This window comes from Egretta garzetta, unplaced genomic scaffold (assembly GCF_000687185.1).
Source record: "Egretta garzetta isolate BGI_Z169 unplaced genomic scaffold, ASM68718v1 scaffold7, whole genome shotgun sequence".
NCBI classification, from domain to species: domain Eukaryota; kingdom Metazoa; phylum Chordata; class Aves; order Pelecaniformes; family Ardeidae; genus Egretta; species Egretta garzetta.
The window spans coordinates 3,509,850-3,521,509 of record NW_009260350.1 but is presented as its reverse complement, the minus strand read 5'-3'; the positions used below and the strand labels follow the sequence as shown (position 1 = coordinate 3,521,509).

The 11,660-nt window shown below is 44.5% G+C and overlaps 1 protein-coding gene across 1 annotated transcript in view; it reads right to left on the bottom strand.

Annotated features, from left to right (window-relative positions):
* Positions 1 to 4,248: 4,248 nt before the first annotated feature.
* Positions 4,249 to 11,660, bottom strand: part of HORMAD2 (HORMA domain containing 2) — a 16,094-nt gene continuing 8,682 nt past the window's right edge. Inside the window, exons 9-13 of the mRNA XM_035898409.1 lie at positions 9,583 to 9,734; positions 8,830 to 9,083; positions 7,843 to 7,951; positions 6,683 to 6,747; positions 4,249 to 4,272 (exon numbers count right to left, since the gene is read on the bottom strand). Coding sequence (XP_035754302.1) covers positions 4,249 to 4,272; positions 6,683 to 6,747; positions 7,843 to 7,951; positions 8,830 to 9,083; positions 9,583 to 9,734 — 604 coding nt within the window. The remainder of the gene's footprint in view (positions 4,273 to 6,682; positions 6,748 to 7,842; positions 7,952 to 8,829; positions 9,084 to 9,582; positions 9,735 to 11,660) is intronic.

Below are 11,660 nucleotides of genomic sequence, written 5' to 3'. Positions count from 1 at the left end.
TTTTGGCTTAGGCAAGCACTGCAGGCCCTCGGCTCCACTGATGAGCCAGGTGCTATAAATGCGCATAGGACAAGGCCCAGGCCCTCACACGCTTGCCCTCCAAAGGGACCATGTTGACAGCAGGGCAGGTGGGACAAGCCCAGACCAAGTAGCAAAGACAGGAACAGAGCCATGACCTCCTGACTTGGAATCCAAGGCATAGTTCTGGGTCTAGGTCACAACCATGAACACACAGTGAGTTTGAATCTCCCAATTCACAATACTGCACTACATGTAAAAAAGTACTACTTTGCCACAGAATTTTTCTGTAAAAATACAGCTAACTTGTGAATCATACAAGTGTTACTAATTTCTGGCATAAAACTAACAGGACAGCTGCACATCGTCTGGAGAAGATATCAGGCTAAAAATAGATTAGACTTAGATTAAAGCCTTCCCAAGGCAGACTGGTGGATGAAACAGAATGAGCAGACCTCAGCTACGCTGCTATTCTTAGATAGACAAAATCAGGACCTAGTTTTGTGCTCTGCAATTTTCAATCCCCAGTGTCCCCACGTATTCCGGCCAAAAATTCCCAGCATAAATCGAAGCAAATTTACAGCTCTTCTGACATGTGTTTTGCTTCCCAAGGCATCCTATGTAGAAAAGCTAAAATTGCACAAGAGCATTCGACTGTGTCCCTCTTTGTCCCCGGCCTGCCCCATGCTGAGGTTTGGCACTTGGCAAATTTTATGCCCTCAGAAGAGTTCCCTTTGTCAGGGACATGGAGTGTTCAGTTTGGTACCCTGTAACTGTCCTGACAAATTCAGAAGCACATTAATGTCAAAAGAAGTCTAGTTCCATCAAGCGAGCCAGAAGAATAAGGACTGAAATACAAGACTTAACTGCTGAAATAAGGCAAAATGATCCTGAGGTGTCAGGGGACGTCTGTTATCACCAGGAAACTTTAATCAGAGAGAGCCAGTGCTTGATGCATCCTGTGATTTCAGTTGCAGCTAACATTGACTCAATAGCATGGCAAATGCTTGCCACTTTCAGATATCAGCCTGGTGACTCTTTAAATTGATCCCCCAAGACCTGAGGCACCCCTGGTGAACGGCCATTTCTTCTTGCCTTCTGGTTGAAGGCAATAGTTCTCCTCACTGACAGCTGGCTGCTCCATGCTCTGCAAGCACAGCAGAAATCAAGGTTCACAAGGTACCTCATGGTGTCCAGTGAAAGGACAAGAGGAAATGGACACAAACTGAAATATAGGAAATTCCACTTAAATGTAAGAATAAACTTTTTTTTTTTTTACTGTAAGGACAACCAAATACTAGCACAAGTTGTCCAGAGAGGTTGTGGAGTCTCCATGCTTGGAGATGTTCAACATCTGACTGGACAAGGTCCTGAGAAACCTGCTCCACTTCACCCCACTTCGAGCAGGTAGGTTGGACATGACGGTCTCTGATTGTGCCTTCTGACCTCGGTGTGATTCTGCGAGGGCAGTGCAGAGGTTAAACGCTCGGTGCAGGGCTCAGCACTGGTTGCATATCAGTTTCCAGTAAAGCGATTGCATTGACATCAGTAGAATTACTCCTGATTCTCATCTGTACAAGTGGAGGAGAATCACGCTGGTTAGCATGAAAGCCAATTTACGCAGGTGGAAGAATGAAAGACACTCACTGTGGTGCTTCTGTGGAAACTTGCCACATTTTTGTCCCCAGGAAGCCAAGCCAACACATCACTGACTACCACTAGTCCTTTCCATAGCTCACTGTTAAAATCTTTGACATTCAATGCAATTTCTTTTTCGCAAACTGGAATTCTCACAGGCCTGCTCTATACCTCGTGTATCTTGTAGCTTTTGAAGGACTAACAAACAGATTTTTCCAGAGTGTAAAAAACCCAAAAATTCTTAAAAAATACCCATTGAAAAAAAATGTATCAATCTCTCTCCTTATAATCTCTTCCAGGGCCCTCAATCACACTGTACACTGCTGTGCTGGCCATTCTGATTGCTGGATCACAATCCAATACGCCTCCCAAAACCGGCCACCTTCCCCCATAAGATACAGTATTGTAACCAAGGAGGTGAAAAGCAATGGACGCTCCTTCTGCCTACTAGGCTGTTACCCAGCTTAGTCCCTCCGGGATATTATATCTGTCCAACCTTAATTTATGCAGATTTCTCTGGAGGGTCTGGTTACTAGTATATATGTAATGGACATATGTAAAGGCAGCCAGCGCGGAAGCTCCACGTCTTCCCACGGATGTCCCTGGGGTAGCTGTCAGGGAATCTGAGGGTGTAAGGGTTAAATCTCCCCAGATCCATGGGGTGATGGGCCTCACCTCTGAATGAAGAGATCACTAGGAAATTGTTTCCTGCACACTAGACAGGGATAACTCATGCGAGGGATGAATGGCCCCAAGATACAGCTAAGGATCTGACGTGAATTGAGAGAAGCCAGGAATTTCCTGACCTCCCTGTCTCACTCCTCCCAGAATGGCCTGAGCTCACAGGAAGGAGAGAGGCAAGCTCATCTCTGAATCTTTCTCTCTTCATTGTTTGGGTCTGCGTAGCCTCAGCTGGTTTGGAGGAGAAAATGTTCTGGGAACTTCTCATCAGATAGAGCTCTCTTGATAGACAGTTAGAGATAAACCTTTCTTTTTTTTTTTTTTTCTTTTCTGCAAAAGTTCAAGATAATGACATTGCCACAGAAAAATGCTTTCCTATTGCTCTGCAAATGGCAGGCTTCACCCTTCAACTGCTTTCTGTCATGGCAATTTTAGAAGTGGTTTGCCTGGGAAAAATCAGCCAACAAAGGTCTTGATCTCCGAGCTGTTATTCTGCAATTGAATCTACTTGTGCTGACCTTCACTTTCAGGCAGAAGCTGCATGTGGCACAGAAGCTCAGCAAAGGCGCAAGAATCTCCACCAGGGTGACCAGGGCCCTGGGCGCCAGCAGGACACTGACCGCTGGCCCACACAACAGATACTGCTCGCAATGTGTCATCCACAAAAGACTGTGTTCACACCGGCTTCCATCGCCATCAGAGTCCCTCAGAGAAAGAGGACATGGCCAGGTAGCCAAGTCTTCTGCATGGGAGCAGCAGCTGCCGGCCAGACAGGCTGTCCTCTGAGGTCTAAAACAACATTTAGGGGTGAAGCTCTCCCTAGACATCAAACTTTCAGACAGCTCCAGTTAAGAGAGCTAATCCACATGGCAGGAGCATGCCTACAGCAGGGACTCAATGCAGTGCAGAGAACCCTGAGCTATCATTGATCCAAATTGATTGTGTCCACACAAGGCCAAGTGTCAACATGCAGTCCCACAGCAGGCTAGGAGCATAAGCACGTCCTGTCTAGCAGCACAGGCAGTGTCTGGCCCTAGTTAATGAAGCCAGAAACTTGGGAGGCAGAACTGACTTGTGCTGTGCTGATATGGCCACACCATTTCCAGCTCTGGCACAGGCTCGGTCAGGGGCAATTCAGGGCTCGCCGCACGGCTGCTTCGCTGTGCAACGAGACCGTGCTCCAAGGACCGCCCCAGAACTTCAGCCCACAGCTTCCTGATGGGAGATAAAAGCCTGCAGAGGCGTCCACATGGTCAGATTTTACTCATCTTTGAGTTCTGTTTCATTCCAAACTCATTCCACTGCAACATGTTTGCTTACATGAAGACAAAGCTTACCAAAATCAATATGCAGAAGAACATTAAAGGATTCACAAAAGGATAAAGGAGTACACTGAAGAATTCAAGAAGTTATCTTAAGTTCAGTGCAGGACCCTGTTCTCATCGGCAGGTTTCCATAAGCTAAATCAACGGGGAGCAATCCCCTGTTTTACCCAACTCTTCACAACTCCTAGAATGCCAGTGGAAAGTAGCAAGACGCATAGCGATAGCACACTGGGCCAAATGCTTGGCTGATGCAATCAGAAAAACTCTCCAGAAGTCAGTAGAGGTAGGCTAATTTACATGCTGGTGTCTAACTGTGGATGATTAAGTACAGAGATGCTTTGCTGGGAAAGGGCAATCTCTCATTTGATCCCAAGTATCATCAATCATAAGATTGCAGATAACAAGCCAGTTGAGTACATGTAAATTTTTCTCCAATCTGAAAAGCCCTCTCTGTCAGAGACTCTCTGTGGCCGTTACTAAAGGCCAGTTACAGTTCTAACTGGACAGGAATAGCTGCTTCTCCTTTGGCAGATCGTCATCCTTTGCCTCTCCCATGTTGACTAGATAAAAATAAGCCTTTAATACTTTAATTCCTGGTTTTCCTGAAGAGCTATAGGTTAGGAAGACAATGACCAATAAATTTGGTTCCAACAGCACAGTTTTTCTTTTTGATAACCAAGGAACCAGAAAGAATAAAGCAGCTCACTTCAGATGAAGAGCAGTAACGGGCTTGTCCACATTTCCAAAAGCAACTTGCGACTGTGGGTACCAGTTTTGAACTCGGCACTTCTTGAATATCAAATCCTTGTACAAATACCAAATTCTGGGACCCTCCAAATTGTTCTAGTTAGGTTTGAAAATCTTGGTCTGAATGTTTAACTGTACAGAGAGCACCTTTAAACCCTGAGGTGCTGCTCCAGGGACGGCTGAACAGCTAACTCTGTGCTCTCCTCCCGTGCCCTCTTTGCCTCTTCCTTGCAATCCAGTCTTGCCCGCTCCCTTACGGCAGCGCTGGTACGTGAGCAATCGTTCTGCAAGTTAGTTCAAGGGGATCTTCTTCTGGTGGAAACCTAACACTCAACGTCACGCACGAGCACTGCCAGTCTAAGGGCTCGTGTCTGCCCCAGTACACGGAGGCCTCCATGGCCCCCCCACAGGTTGTTCCCCTCACACACCAGGCTGATTAAACTCCAAAATACAGGAGAAAACAAGTCACTCTGGAGACCTTATAGCTCCTTAAAGCAGAGAGCTTCTCTGAACACACCCAACAGTTGGTAAATGCTGTTACTTGACTGTACTATAGTCTGGAGGCAACAAGGTGTTTGCATTCACACCCCAACAGGACCACTTCTACCCATCTTACCTATACTTGACCCTGTTAGATAACACCTAACTCAGACTTCCCATCCGCCCAAGCTCGTCCTCCTTTTTTAAGACAAACTTCACTCACCAGTTTGGCTTCCTGATTCAAGTGGAATATACAATGGTCATTTGTTTTAACCACTTCCCTCAGAAGAGAAGGGAAAGTCCCTCTCATATGGAAAACAGTGTCAGATTTTTATTAGTACTGGCTTTACAATGATGATCTGCACTTTTTAACTAGTGACTCGACTTTGTTTTTCCCTAAACTTACTGAAATATTAGCCAACTTCTAAGTTACGATGGTTTAAAAAACAGTATCAAAGAGTACATTAAAAAAAACCCTCTGCCATGCAGAATCTACCAGGGTTTGTTTGGGTTTTTTTAAGTCTTTGGACACATACAATGGATAAAGTGACTCTTCCATTTTTCAGCAACTCATGCTGTTTCCACCACCTTCAGACACTCTCACTATCGCTACCGTATTCTAATCAAATTCACATGCTGCAAGAGAGAGGTGTCTGGTGCTCTGCTTGCAATCGTGACAGACCCCAAAGTATGTCAGAGCATGAATCAGTGGGACAACCATGAGTTACAAACAAAAGAGACTCCTGTTTTCACAGATATGACAGAATAAACAATGATCAGAAGGAAACTGGAGGATGTGACACAAAAAAAAAATGTGGTTAAAGTTTGAAAAATACCAGCCTAGGCACAGAAGTTCATTTCTAAGATCCAGAGTCAAGGCAAATACTTCACAGATGCCTTTTGAATGACACGTTAAGTTGTAGTCTCCAGTTGCCGTCTGGGTTAGACACCCTGGGATTCTTTTCAACAGAGGCGGGGAAAATTTTAGTAGCAATTTCCTACTCTCATTAACTTATTCTGTAAAGGTTTGGTTTCTGAACATTCAAGCTCACACGATTTTCAACTAATTTGAATGGAAGGAGGATCAAGTGGCAAGTCTGGTGGTATTCAGAGATTTGCCCTGTCATGGAAAAAACCTCTGCACAAGGCCACGAATTCAAGCTCTGATTCTGACTCAGGGTTTGGCCTGGGATAGAATTAATTTCACATAACTTACTTATCTAAAATTTCATGTCTGGTCTACCCCTAGCACTTTGGGTTGCCCCAACAACCACTGAAAAAAAAGATCAGCACCTCCAGGGGATAATTCTTCCTATCCTAGAGAGGTAGCCAAAAAGGGATAGGATGCAGTAAGTACCTGTGACTCACAGGTCAGATAGTCTGGAAGCAAGAAAGGAGAGGTGAAGACCATGTTAGGCAACAGACAAACACACCCTTCCAACCTGAACCAGGGTGGTAATTTCAGAACCTTAATCCAAAGCCACACATGGGGAAACCAGCCTGCTTGGGACATTTAGTCTGTGTGTATGATCCATCAGTGCCAGCTCCAGAGGACAGTACAAAAGTCTTGTACTGGGTATATGGAATAGCTGACCATGGAAAGCTTCTTCCTCAATGCTTCCAGTTCATGCTTCCATCCATATGCCATAATACTTTGTGGCCTCTATGTATTTTGATACTGCACAATAAATCCACTGTTAGTTGAATCTCGTGCCATCCTAGATGACATCATGTCCCGTGGCAATGACTTCCACCTTGCCTGGTGTATCTTAGAGCCCCTGAAATTTGCTCACCTGCTGAGATGCCCTTGAGCGAGGCATCCTGGCCTTCTCCTTCATTTCCATCTTCTTCTCTCCACCTACAATCCAGACATCAAATCATAATCAGCTCTGAAGTTAAAACCCTACACTTAATTGGAAAAAAAATAAAAATCCAGAAGCCTGATGAAACTACTGTAGCAAAATCCGATGTCTGATCTGAAATCATGTAACCTTTGCTCTCAGGCCCTGCCAACACTGGCAGTTTATTCCTGGAAACAGAGATTTCAGAATAAAGCAGCATCTGAATGTGCAACACATCAACTTGCAGCAGCTCCTATCGATGAAACTTAAATCCCATTTTAACCTGATTTCCTTGGAAAACAGAGCTTCTGCCTGCATGTGCTCTATGCAAGTGGGTGTGTGCGTGGGGAAGGAGGGGAGCTGACTCCAAACTATTGACCTTATTAGACAGTTCCAATAAAATTTGATGGTGGGGTCTCAAAGCACCTCAATTTCATGAAAACAGGCAACTGGTTAGAGGAGGAAGATCCTGTTAATATCCCCACAGTGGAAAAGGTGGCAGTATGAGTTCACCCCTTATTAGTAATTGGAGAATCTGCAGCAGGAAGACCTGGAAAGGTGACTTCGTAGGCAGACAAGCTGCTTTATTCCACCGCTTGGGGATCTCAGGAATGCTATTTACCATTTTGTCACTAGATGGTATTGTTCCACAGGCTATATCTGAAAGCCTCAAAGGTCAAATACAGTATGGTGTATCAGAAGGTAGGTTGATTGAAGTGCGAGAAAAGGTTTTTCTTCCATGTATTTTCATGTATTTTTTCACAGATGGAAGTCATTAGCAAAATCAAACTGTATTAGCTAAAGGAAAAGAGCTTTGGTGAAAACACAGGTAATGTAACTGGGTATTGATGAACCGTGCATTTCCTCCATATCTGAAAAAAACTGCTGAGATAAAGAGGTGGAAAGATATTGATAAAAAAATGGGATATTTTGGTTAACCAAGCAAGCATATACAACAAGCCCTTTGTTACAGTTCAGTCTGATCTGACACCAAATGCAAACAGCCTGACAAACTCTGTTCACCCATTTCACAGGAAGTGAGAAAAACTAAGTATTAGGTGAGGATACAGCCATAAGCACAAGCTCCTTCAGTTTTGAAACGGGGCGTTTACCTGTATCTTGAGGGTAAAAATAAGATGCTTCTGTTTTCCAGCCTGAATGGGTGTCACTTCTGTCCCCTCCACGCTCACTTGAATCTGCTCTGACAGGAAGAGGTTGATTCTGTAAAGCAAATTATGCTTTCTCTTAATAGCATGACCTAAAAAATATGCCAGGGTGGTAAATCCATAAGCCCAGCACTAACAGGGAGGAGATTTTCACAGCTCCTCAATGTCCAGGCCTTCTTTGTCTCAAGCCTACAGGTCTTTCAAGTGAGCAATTTTCTAAGAAAAAACAGAATTCCGACCGAAATGGCTTCCTATCTTCATGAGTTAAGTTATGCTGGGGTTTATTCCCTGGTTCTGACCACCTAAAATTAAATTATCAAGTCTGAGCTACCAGCCCAGGCTGTCCCTTCTGTCATTTTGGAGGCACCACCAGAGGACCACTCATTCCAGCTTACCTTGGTGTCTAAGGAAGTTACCTGAATTACCTGCTAAAGATGCCTCCTCCTCCACTAAGCGCAGAGGTGAGCCTAGAGAAATTAGGCACAACACACAACTTCTAGATGGCTAGAGGCAAGTGGAAGGAATCCCACCTCACTACACCGTGGAACATGGCTTAGTCCTGAGAAATGCCAAGTGGAAATGCAAAACTCTCTGCAATTTTCTCCATTTTGTGCATGTCTGTGTATAAGTGTGCGTGTGTGCACACACATGTGTGTGTGTGCACATGCGTGTGTTGGGTCTCTCTGTGAAATCACTGCCCTCTTCTGGGAGAACATACTGGACTCGGCAAGTCAGCGGACACACTGGAATGAAAGCCACTTTATGCCAAAGGACTTCCAGCCTCGGTGTTCAATCTGCTGTGGTGCTGCTGCCCTACACCAACTGAAACCCCCATTAAATTAAGATTCTGAGAAAATGTGGGGGTTTTTAAGGAGAGTTTTGCCAGATGAACTCCATTTCTCCAGTGAGACCCAAACAGAGCTGTTTCTGTACCTTTGTGCTCCCCTCCTCTTCCTCTTCATCACAGTCTAACCCTTGATGGGAGATCTCAGTAGGGCCACTCTTCTGGATCAGGTTGCTTTCCACAGTTCCCATTCTTTTCTTTTCAGTTGTCACTCTCACTTTCATGAGGTGGAACCCGGTGAAGACTGTCCCTACTCTCAGGTTGACAGGATCGCCATCAAACAGCAGGTCACCAGGGCTGCTATCTTCCTTAAAGCCTGGGGGCTGGTAATCTTTGGGAGTTGCTACATGGGGAGAAAGAACCCACTGATGTCAGAGAAATCAAGTTCCATCTCTCCTTAACCTGATTTATAAAGAATAAGCGTATACCAGCCTCAAGTAACAACATCAACTACTGAAAATATTCTGGAGGGTTTTTTTTTCAGGAAGGGAGAGAATGCAAAGTTAAAAATGAGCTGAGCAAATCTTATCAGAGAACTTTAGGATGCTGAGATACCTTTAATGTGCTCAACTTTCTGGAGCAGAACCTGACAAATGCAAGATGCCTGTTCATAAAAAAACACACAAAAACTGTGAAGAAGGATGTCTCCTTTTCACACTGCAGGGCTGTACTTCTTACACAGATGTTCACCCCTTTCTTAAAAAGCGTCTGCCATCCCTGTGTGGCAGAAGGCTTTACTATGTTTTACACTATTTCTCACTACAGGGGCTTGTGATTAGCATAGAAACTGATGGAAAGGGTTGGGTTTTTTTCTCCCACAGCACACACTGCTGTCCACCTACCATCATTGTAGTAGAAAAGTTTCATGGTCAGGGTAATGTCATTAGGAAGCGGCCCGAGGTTTTGCATTAACAGGTACAGTTTACGGATCAGGAGCCTGCTGGCCTGTTTAATGTCCTCGCTGCACACCCCATTCACAAAGTTCATTTGGTTGCTACAGTCGGAAGAAGAATAACAGATTTGTTTTCCTCAGTCATGAATATTCACGATCTAATTACAAATACAGTGCACCCACTGACTTGTCTGAAACCACCAGCAACAAAGCTACAATGCCTTTATGTAATTTCCAGATAAACAGGGAAGTGAAACAGACTCCCGGGATGGGGTGGCATCAGCAAAACACCAGCTCTGAACTAAGAGGCATGGCATTTACATTTGAACAGACTTTGTAGCTGGGGCAATGGACCCCATTATACAAATGTCATGACTCACTTGTTTGAACATGATTAAATTGGATCAAAGGACCATAAAACAAGTGCCTTTCACCTAAGCAATTTCAGGAATGAGAGGAATGAGGTGAGAATCCCATAGAAAGCCGATTCATCACAGGGGCTATTTTCAAGTTATTCTGCAGTTTGAAGAGAAGTTAATTGCATGTTCTCACTTCAATTCCACATAAGAAAAACTAGCTCAGAAGCACATTTTTCAAAAGTGACTAAGGGGCATTCCTCTCACCTCCTTCACCCATCCAAATGTCAGCTGGCTAGTCTAAGCAAGCAGTCTAGACTGAGATAAATGTCTTAACAGAAGTGGGACGAATTGCCCTCTGGAGGAGTTTGTTTCTCTTGACTACAGAGGTAGATGAGATGAGATGAGATGAGATGAGATGAGATGAGATGAGCAGCTTAGATCAGCCAGCTAACTTTAGCTGGTTGAAGATGGACTAGATGAATCACTACGTGACTAAGGAATCTAAACTTCCTTAACTTTCAATGAGAAGGGGCCATAAAAAAATACAGCTCCTCCATGACATCCTTGGAAGACCACTGGCAGGTGGATGACACCATATACAGGCTGGACGGTCCCTAACACAATCATCCCAAGTTGCTTCAAAATCAGGCAGTAATCCAAGAGCGCAGAGAGGATCCCAGCGCTGAATCTGACTGACTAAACCACTGGAAGGAACAGCTTGGTTAAGACTGATTTCCCCTTTTTGTTGAAGCTTCTTGGCTTGTCATGAAAACTGAGCGGCTGTTGAACAGCTTGGATTCTCAGGGAATGGCAGCGTTCACACACATGGTTTGGTAGGCTCCAAACTGCCAACAGCAAAACCCTATGCTGTGCACGCTGTTAGATTCAATCCTGTATGTTCAGAAATGTATGTGACATGAGAGGACAAATGCTGGCAATGCCTAGGGTGGAGTAAGCAGAAGTTAGGCCTTCTCTTACACATCACCCTTATGAGCCTTAGGATTAGCAGACAAGAAATGGTAATAAACAAGAAAAAAGAGATGAGACTTCCACAGGAATTAACAGGTCAACCACTGGTTCAATATGGGAATAACACCATGGATTTGATGCAGGAATGTGTCAAAAGGTAGAAGCTGAGGAACCGAACCTCTCTGAAGGACTGGGCTCAATGGCAAGGAATTCCTCTGAAATCCATCTAAAAGGCGGCAGAGACCACCTAGGAGAAAGCTTCCCTTTACCATCCAGACATGATACACCTCTCACGGAACGATTAACTCGCAGTTCGCACATGACAATAAAGCTTGCAGGTGTATAAAAGCAGTTTTATCAGCTGAAGGAGCTGATAGCAAAGATGACACAATACACTGATCAGTGCCAGATCATCAGTTAGTAAATACTAACGACTGCAGGTACACGCATGCTCCTGCGATAGCAGTGTCAGTCACTGAGTAAACAGAACAGAGCCTGGAATCTGATGCCATGGGCTCTGAAGCCCCAGAACAGTAATGAGATTTCGATGGAGCAGATATAAACAAAACAGCAAGACTATTTAGCTTCTCCTTGGCCAGTAGGACAGACACAAAGGGATGCCGAGTTCCATGTGGGGACTGTTGTTATTTCTAGGAACTAATGACAGATCTGAGAAAAGCTGATTAAAAAACCGAAGTAC